Genomic DNA, 9,877 nt, shown 5'->3' on the forward strand with positions numbered 1-9,877 from the left:
TTATGACATCGTACTCACAATGTATTTCTGTGTATCTACATACACTGTAATTAAAGGCCCGTTAAAATTAAGTGTTACCTTGTTAGGTGCTGTGTTTGAACTGTACTGTAGATCAGGGGTTCTCAAAGAGGGGTCCGGGGAGCCCTAGAGGTCCGCGGCACATTGCCAGGGAGTCCATGACCAGTTTGTTGCAATGCAGGCAGTACACAAAACATTGCCTGGTTACCACCAGCCCTAATCACAAGTGAGATAAGGTCTGGAGACCTTTCTACAGTAAATCCCATAAAGGGTGTGTGGTTTACGATTGACGACGGTTTATTGGGCATTAGGAATGTGTATCATTTGTCATTGGTAGCCCATAGCCAATCATCATGTCAGTTGTATCCATTCAAACAAACTGCAGACATCGCCTTTCCATGCCTCCCTGGTCTCTGAGACCATGATCGGGAACCCTCGCTGAGGGGTAGATTCCATGCTGTCTTTCAGATTGGAACGATTGTGCAAAGCAGCATGGGATTTCCCCGGCTATGCAAAACAGGCTACAGCAATGAAAATGAAGTGAAGGGAATCTCCAACTCCCATGGCCTTGGCAAATGTGAAAGTGAAAGCCCTTTGGGAAACTCCAACTCCCATTGTCATTGTGACAGAGCACTCCACAGCACACAAGTGAACACTGCACACTGCACACAACAAAATTGCATTTATGCCTCACCCGTGCAAGGGGGCAGCCCTCAGTGGCGCCCCATGGGGAGCAGTGCGGTGGGACGGTACCATGCTCAGGGTACCTCAGTCATGGAGGAGGATGGGGGAGAGCACTGGTTGATTACTCCCCCCACCAACCTGGCGGGTCGGGAGTCGAACCGGCAACCTCTGGGATGCAAGTCTGACGCCCTAACCGCTCACCCAATGTTCTGCATACTAGGGGGTCCCCGGCCCCAAAACATTTGGAGAAGCCCTTCTGTAGATCATGCTGGCTCTATCACAGTAAATCAGTGTTTCTCAAACTTTTTCAGACCGAGGACCACTTTGTGCCCCCCAAAAATATTCAGGGACCACCTGTCAACTGAATTGACAGTTGACGGGTGTTAATTTGACTTGTGCTATGTTTAGCTTTGTAATAAGGTCACAAATATAGCCTACTGGTAGTTTGTCTTGGAATAGTAGAAATCCCTTTGCGGACCACCTGAGCTCTGTCACTGACCACCAGTGGTCCCCGGACCACACATTGAGAATCACTGCAGTAAATGGAAGTGAAGCCTGACCTTTCCAGCTCCTACTGGTCCAATGACGGCAAGGAGCTGCTCCGACTTCACAGTGAAAGACAGGTTCTGAAGCGTCGGTGCCTCCAGCGTCTTCAGTCGGCATGCAAATGAGGGGAAATGAATGGCAAATTGTTCTACAAAATGCTACAACATGTGATGATGAGGCTAGATGAGCAGTTCTGGAGTGCGTTTCTTGACAGTGTCATTGCTAACTAAGTTAACAACTTACTTGGTTGCAATGCAATTTCCCATTGGCAACCAAACTAAGCTGATTGGTTAGCAACAATGCTTTCGAGAAACAGGGTCCTGAACATGAAGGACTGAGACATGAGGAGGACTGCAGTACCTTGTCCCAGTAGCACACCAGATCTTGAATCTCGACCATGCACTCCGCCTTGTCAATGACCGGCTGGCAGACAGTCTGGAAACCAATTTCATCCAAGAGGAGAAACGCCTAAAGCAGGAAATTGGTGCATTACACTACACTGCATTGCATTTGGCAGACGCTATTTTAATCAAAGCGACAAGTTACAATCGAGGACATAATCATAGCCAAAAACGCACAGGAAATAAACAAACAAAACATGAATAAACAAATCAACAAGTGCAGATGTTTTTTTTTAAAGTACATTAGCACTGATTTAAGTAGAGTACACACACACACATATCATGCCACAGAGTCTAGACTGGGGCAGCTCCAGCATTAGTGCAGTACAGTAGATAGTCACGGAAGAGCATTACTTGTGATGGCAGAAGTGTCAATGGAGCTGTATCTATGAGCTGTATAAAACATGAACAAAGAAGAGTAAAAAGAAAAACTTGGCAGCAAGCTTAACCTTGATTCTCCTGATGCTGATGCGAGCCTCCGCCACCTTCTCTATGGCCGAGGGGAAGAACAGCGTGACGGTAAGCCTCACTGCCCCAAAGAGAGACATGACCACGAACACACTGCTGGTGGAGACTTCATTCCCCATCAACACATAGACGGCAAACGTGAGGAAGACTATGATCTTGCTGGCCACATAGAAAGCCGCCATGTTCAGACCACGAAGGTAGGAACTGTTCAAGATGTTAGAGATTTCTTTCCTGAAGGGTGAAAACAAAGGATTAGCTACACAGTGCATTGCTATGGCCCAAGCATGTAGTGCAAAGTCAACACAAGCTGTTTGGGCCATGAGTTGCTTACAATAAGGTCCAGAAAACATACTAGTATGTATAGTATATAAAAAAGAAATAAATCGCAGGGTGCATCGAACCGTGGGTCAAATATCGCGATACGGACCGAATCTTGAGTTGGGTATATCATTACAGCCCTAGTACTTTCCTCTGTTTTAGACCACACAGAATAATGTAATCATTATGTTGAACGAATAAAAACCCAAGCCCACACAAACTGGTGTAAGTTCTTATACCTTGAAAAAAAACTGGTGTGAGTTGAAATGCATCAGTGGATATGGGAAAGAGTTCTAACTTTCATTGATGTTTAAAGTGATACTGTGGCAGTGCAAATTTTACCTCCAGGCTAGCAGTTAACATTAAGTTCTATGAGACCAGCTGGCGGCTAACTGGTCTCATAGAACTTAATGTTAACTGCTAGCTTGGAGGTAAAATTTGCACTGCCATACCCAGAAAACGGTTGAAAGTACAGGAGAACGGTAAAACCCTATTATTTAACTCAATGGGAGGTGTAAAATAAGCTTATTTCCAAAAATGGGACAGTATCACTTTAAGCTACCTGCCCTCTTTCCTTGAAGAACACATGCGCTAGACATGGCTTAAGACCCACGGCAGCACTCCCCCATCTTGCTCTCAAAATACCGTAAGTTAACTTACAGTATTGTGAATAGAAAACAGCTTAACTCATTAGCTGCCAGCCATTTTCATAAAAGAGTACCTCGGAGTGCCAGCGATTTTTCAGCATTTTGGGTGTTTTTTGGAGGCTCACAGAAAATTGAGTTCTGTGTCTATGTCAACACCATACCTATCAAAACACAGATTAGACGCTCATCTGTCATCAGAAAAAAACGGTGTCTCTCTACCCCTTTCCGTTCTTTCATAATCATCTGTTGAAATTAAGTGGAATTCGCCAAAATGCTGCTTTCTAGCCAAAAAGCTGAGAAAACGCCATTTGAAGTAGAACTATAACTGCAAACGTTTTTGCCCGTAATGGCATCGTCCTAACAACTCCAAACCTATCAGCTGCTATTACACAGTCTTCTGTCATCTGTAGCCTGAACAAAAAGATAATTTGTATGACCTTTTCAACCTAATATACTGAAATATAACGGGGGACTCGAAAACAAGGGTGTTTTGGTTTAGTTGCTGGCGCGCAGCATGGATCATGACAGCAGTTGCCCCTAACTCCGGTAACTCCCTACCTCTCCCTCTCCCTCTCCCTCTCTCTCTCCCCTCGTTGGAGAACGAATCACAGCTGGTTTATTTCCTCCAGAAATAGTACCGTGTTGTGTATTGTGGGGACTCGGGAGGGAGGCAGGTAGGCAGGCAGCACCGCCTAGCGTAGCTTACTGCAGCTTCTTTGGCAGAGCGGACAATTTGCAGATTGATGATTACTGTCATCATGGTTCTGCTATAGTGATCTTGTCATATATTGTTCAATGAATTTTCTTTTGATAAAGTACTGATCACACGGAACATTTCACAAACCGATTGGAGTGGTGAATGCTAGCTGGTCTGAGGCTAAGTGCAATGCTTTCTAATGTGAGCTGAATGCATCTGACCAGACACAAAGGCTACTCTGTTCCAAGAATCTGCAACCCCCCTGTCTTTTTTGATGATACAGTAAGCTGATCATACTATACAGATCCATAAAAATAACTGTGGATTGAGTAAAAAATAGTTGACTTACCAAGGCTCCTTTATTTAGGCTTAGTTGTAAGTTGTTAGCGATTTCGTGCTAGCTAGCTAGCTAGCGTAGCAAACTTTATACCCAAGTTACCTCAGTTGGGACACATCACCACTAGTCCCGTGCATTCTCCTGTTAGATGATATTTTGTAAGCAACATCCTGATGTTGTGTAGGCTGATCACATTATCCAAAATGAAAGGTTGTCACACAGATCATCTCATGGTGTATTTTGGGCAAGTTAGCTACAATGCCTTCTAGCTAGATAGCAACAGGGGATTGTATTTTGGTCATGAGAGGAAGGTTTTTTTTTGGTCAGGCTGACACTAAAATCAGTAGCCTACCTGTGTTAAAATCAGAGGGCAAGAAAGTAGACCACTGTCACAGGTGCTTTACTTTCAAAAATGATTTTGCTATGCTACTTTTGAGATTATATTATAATAGTAAAAAAGGGGTGTTTTTGTCTTGACATTTCATCTTGCTCTGAGCTAAAGCCCTGCCTTGACTGTTCCTAAGGACACTTCTGCCACCTACAGGAACAGTTAGAAAATGCCTAGAGGCTTGAAATTCATACAGAAGATAGGTCAGACCGTCCTCGAGGCCCGGCTGTAAAAAAACGCAATTGTCGGCGAACAACGTCGAAGGTAGGGGGCGTCACTATTTGAAATGACGTCATTCGACGGCCAAGGCAGCCAATGAGTTAATTGATTCACTGATATTTATTTTAAACAAGACCATTTAAAAATTGTAAAAATTCAGTGTAAGTCAACTGTAAAATAAAAATATGCTCCAGAGTACAGTGCTGGGGTGGATTTCTCGAAACCATAGTTGCTAACCATGTTAGCTACTTTGTTGCTTGCAATGCAATTTGCCACTGGCAACTACCCAAGTTTCTAACTGGCTAACAACTATGCTTTCGATAAATGCACCCCTGGAATCATTTACCTTCTGACTTCACTGACCAGCGCGGCGAATGGCTTCTCCCAAGCGTACATCTTAATGATACGGATTCCAGACACCACCTCGTTCATGATCCGAATTCTACTGTCTGTGTGCATGGCAGTTTTCCCCCTATAAAAAGACAGGGATGAAGATAAAGTTATGAGGACTAAAATGCTTGACCAGGATCTCGGAAAAGGCTGAAGAAAAATTATATATTCTCAGGTACTGATAAGTCCAGGATAGTGTGAGCATTACAACTGCATGTCGAAATTGGCAGAAGTTATCCTTCAAAGAGGCAGCATTCACGCATTCACTAACAAATGTGCAGTATTGAGAACTGAATCTTAGATGTTCACAACAACACTACTGTTCACAGAGACCTAAATTTTGAGAAGAGTTGTCCAAACATGGTTTGCACTGGCATTAGAAGGAGCAGCACTGCCATCCCTGCAAGGCACGAAGGTCCAACCTCTACCCATAGTAATACAGTCACCGCCACCGCTTGCATGGGTCCAACCCAGAGGTAGTGCAGGAAAATGGTAACCTGTGGAAAAAAGGGGACATCCAGTTGTGAAGCATCACCACTACTAACACTTGTTTTAAAGTGGTCATTACTTGCATGCAGGGCTTTGAACCGGTTCAAGGAACGAAAACGAAAACCGGGAACTTTTTGTATTTTACAGGGAACAGAAACGAAACCGGAAACGTTATTATTTTTTATGTTCTGGAACGGGAACACTTATTTAAAAATAATGGTAACCGGTTAATACCGGTTAATACCGTTCCTCAAACAAAACAAAAAAGGTAATAATTTTCCTGCGCACGTTACCATGACGGCTGAGTTTCACGTCCTGTGTGACATCAGACATTCTCTGACTGAATGGAGAGAGAGCTGTGGACTACAAAGTCTCCACACCACATCTTAAATAAGAGAAACCACTGTCATTCAAAAGGGGAGAGTTTCCATTGCATCATTGTGAGACATTGCAGAGAAGCGCATGTAAAGTGCACCGAGAATGTTCGACGTTATTGGGCATCCATGGCCGCTTCAAATATGCACAAACTCACAATGTCCATCATAGCGCTCCCCGTGACCCAAGTCAGCGTGGAGCGTGCATTTTCATCATTGAGGTTTATTCTCCGCTTCGGTCGACTCATTTGCACTTCTGTATTTCTTGGTTAATTAACGTCAGTTAGGCCTATGGGAGTAATTAGCTGACGGGAACGAAATTAACCGTTCCGGTATTTTTTTGTTCTAACCGGTTCGGGAACGTCAATTTATTGGTGGAACTTATAACCGGAAACGTTATAATTCCGTTTCTGTTCGGAACGGAACGTTTGGAAAAAAATAATGGTTCAAAGCCCTGCTTGCATGTGTAGTAAATACTTTCAAATCATTGTTTTTTCTGTGGTTTCCAATTTTACAAATACAGCTCAAATCATTCACAATCACATCAATCACAAAACATTAAATTCAAATACAGTATATATAGGTACTGTTTGAGCAGATGTTATGATTGGGTTTAACAAGTATGCAGGGAAATACTGTATGTTCTTAATATGACAATAAGCCGTCATACTGTACCTCATCAAACTTGTTGACATCATTTGACAGGAGGTTTACAATTTGTCCCGTGGTTGTTTTGGTCATGGCTGTGCTGTTGAGGCAAAGAGCCTTAGGGGCAATATTCCATCCATGAATTCAAGAACATCAGTCAACAAGCAAATCCAAGACAATTCATGTTGCAGCCAAACATCCAACTGACATGCACTGCACACCTTTTCAATTACAGTACATGAAAATACATTTTATGACCTGAAATGGTCAGGTCACGAAATGTCAAATTATCAATTTTTAATCAAATCATTCCTTCAGTGCCATCTCCCTACAGTAGTAGGTTCCAACAAACAAGTTGGCAAATGCTGTAGCGTAATGTGCAGTACTGTATGTTGCTAATGGTGTGAGTGCTCTTACAACTACTACGACTACATTTTATTTTATATTGATATTATATACATAAACCCAATTTATGATTCACTAAAATAAAAACATGTATTGAAAGCACAACTATCAACAACTTTCGGTAACACTTTATAATAATGTTCCTTAGTAAAGACTCAGTAAATAATTAACTAATGATGAATAAAACATTAACAAATGTTTTTATTATTAACTAAGTTTTATTAATGCTTTATAAAATATCTACAAATGATATATGCAAGATTTTACACACCTTATAACAGAGTATTTTATTCATTTACAAGCAACTTGTAAATGTTTGATAAATATAAAATATTAACATAGCATTTCCTAGTCATTTACAAGCATTTGTTTACATTTCCTAGTCATTTACAAACGTTTGTTAATGTTTTGTTCATCAATAGTTAATTATTTATTAAGTCTTTATAATGCTTTTTTGCATCCATTATTCTAAAGTGTTACCCAACTTTCAAATGAACATTCCCACAGCAAGGATCTTACGTCACTCAGATCACCTAAACTAAACATCATGAACACCCATTGTGCTGTGGACTGCAGATATGTTACCAACCAGGCGTATTGAAAATACAACTATCGTCTTTCAAATGAACATTCCCACAGCAAGGGTCTATTTACTTCTCTCTCTCTCTCTCTCTCTCTCTCTCTCTCTCTCTCTCTCTCTCTCTCTCTCTCTCTCTCTCTCTCTCTCCACACAGAGCGGAACAGTGATGAAGTCTACATGAACGTAAGAAGAAAATAGGGAAAAAGAGGACCTGTTTTCATGGTCAGGGCCAGTGTTGCCCCTGTGGACTTCCAGCAATTCGAATAGAATGCGCAAGGCAGCATGGGTACTCCCAGGCTACCTGTGGACATGATCATCCAAACATCTGTGTGTTTATACAGCCATGCTAATGTGGCTCTGGGCATCTCTCTCTCTCTCTCTCTCTCTCTCTCTCACTGTTCTTTCACAAATAAAGTACTAAAGCCCCCAAACAATCTTTAAAAAAAAAAAAAAAAAGCAAGCTGACCTTCCGGTAGACCATGTGACACACGGCCACTCGTATCTTCATGCCTGCGCGCTGCACATGGTAGAAGTAGAGGTGGTGCAGGATGGCCAATGTGATGGTGGTGACGGAGATGCCCACCGCATACCAGTAAGCCTCATGCAGGGCGGCCATGTCATTCGAATCATACCTTTCAAAATACTGAATCAGCTTTCCTAGTAGCACCGGTTGAATCACTTTTATTACCTCCTGTTTAAAAAAAAAAGTGTGGGGTGTAAACAAATCCTGCAGTATATCATTGAAATTGTTAGAGGGCAGTAATAAAGTGAGTGACACATAAAGTATTTAATTATGTCTTTTTGAAGGAATTTTCCTTACCTCTATGAAGGTGTAAACTCCAAAAACAGTATAGGCTCTCCAGTAGCATTGTATGAGAACTTTGCCAAGTCTGGGGGAACGAAAGTCTTTTGCAGCCTTCTGAACCTCTTTGTCCCACAGCCTTTGAACATGTGTTGTAACAACAATTAATTGAATATTATCAACAAGTTCAACAACTTACTAACTTATTAATAACTTATTTTATACATACATACATATGTATTTATGGTCAAATTAATATGGGACCCAGTGGCGCTTACTGTTGCAGTCTCTCCCCCAGCCATTCAGACTCATCCTCGGGCAACACCTGGTACATGTCATGCTCCTGCAGCCTCCGAGCATATCCGACACGAAATAGGGGGTTGAGCCAGCTAAGGCAGACAGTGACAGGTCACAGGCAACAAATTAGAGACTGCTGTGCTCACAATTAATTAAAAGCATGTCCAAACAATCTATAACAAGCACTTAAATCACACAAGTTGCCAAAAAGGCCCTTGGGATGATGATACAAACAAACTTTCCTAAATTTGCTGTCTAAAATGGCCCGAGGGCTAGCGCGCGCGCCTGCGTGCATTTGACCTGATGTGGACATCTGCGTTACATTATTAGGAAGCAGAAAAATAAACACTGTGACAGTCATAGGACACAACAGCAAAAAAAAGTGGGTCTGTAAGAAATGTTATCCCGAAAAGGATGACGTAAGCTGGCTGGACCACATCCAGGTTCAGGTTAGCTCTCACTGACACCGATTCTACTTGGATGCAGTTTCCCCTCCAGCGTCAGGTACTGCTGCTAGCCACTTACCAGAAGAAAATCTGAGAGAGGAGATTAGCTGATGCGGAAGGATTAGGCTTCAGTTCTTTCCGCGGCATTGCCATGGTCTATCTTGAAATTCTTGTCAACTGCCATATACGTTTCTTTACCATATTTTGTTCCTGAATAACTTATCCACGAACCGCATTACAGGGGTGGAATTCATACCGGTCAGCCACCGCACCGGCTAATTCAACACCGGACCAAACGAGCAAATCACTGGCAGCTATCAGAGAATGGTTCCGCCTCCTTTACCCGGATTGGTGGAAATCTGTAAACTGAGTCTGACGGCTTCTGTGGCTTTGGTTAATGTCAAGGCTTTTCTCCTACTGTGAGTCCTCTGTCTCAGACATAGAGCTCTACAGCATTTTTAAGCAGTTAGGGGGAAAGTTGCCTTTGTTGTGAAGTGAAAACATTAGGAGTTGTAATAATGTTATAATAATGTTACAATAGTGTTATATTCCAAACCCAATTTATATGCCATTAATTGCTTGCTGCTTGGCTCAACATATATCATTTCATTTATCATGACACACAATATCATTTCATTTATCATGACACACAAGGACGCTGTAACATGTAGCATAAATATGTATGGCTGCATCATAACAATGCTGGAATTAAAGTCACTGGAG

The 9,877-nt window shown here is 42.2% G+C and overlaps 1 protein-coding gene across 2 annotated transcripts in view; it reads right to left on the reverse strand.

Moving 5' to 3' along the window:
- LOC134460776 (ATP-binding cassette sub-family C member 4-like) overlaps positions 1 to 9,434 on the reverse strand; it is a 78,049-nt gene extending 68,615 nt beyond the window's left edge. Inside the window, exons 1-10 of one of the 2 annotated variants that reach the window (XM_063213314.1) lie at positions 9,234 to 9,434; positions 8,690 to 8,800; positions 8,430 to 8,550; positions 8,076 to 8,300; positions 6,652 to 6,741; positions 5,447 to 5,610; positions 5,070 to 5,195; positions 2,099 to 2,348; positions 1,609 to 1,716; positions 1,263 to 1,352 (exon numbers count right to left, since the gene is read on the reverse strand). In XM_063213314.1, the coding sequence (XP_063069384.1) occupies positions 1,263 to 1,352; positions 1,609 to 1,716; positions 2,099 to 2,348; positions 5,070 to 5,195; positions 5,447 to 5,610; positions 6,652 to 6,741; positions 8,076 to 8,300; positions 8,430 to 8,550; positions 8,690 to 8,800; positions 9,234 to 9,307 (1,359 nt within the window). In that variant the 5' untranslated portion in view covers positions 9,308 to 9,434. Of the gene's footprint in view, positions 1 to 1,262; positions 1,353 to 1,608; positions 1,717 to 2,098; positions 2,349 to 5,069; positions 5,196 to 5,446; positions 5,611 to 6,651; positions 6,742 to 8,075; positions 8,301 to 8,429; positions 8,551 to 8,689; positions 8,801 to 9,233 lie in introns of those variants that run through there. The other variant, XM_063213315.1, reaches the window with a different exon arrangement.
- Positions 9,435 to 9,877: the final 443 nt, after the last annotated feature.

Source organism: Engraulis encrasicolus, chromosome 13 (assembly GCF_034702125.1).
Source record: "Engraulis encrasicolus isolate BLACKSEA-1 chromosome 13, IST_EnEncr_1.0, whole genome shotgun sequence".
Classification (NCBI taxonomy): Eukaryota; Metazoa; Chordata; class Actinopteri; order Clupeiformes; family Engraulidae; genus Engraulis; species Engraulis encrasicolus.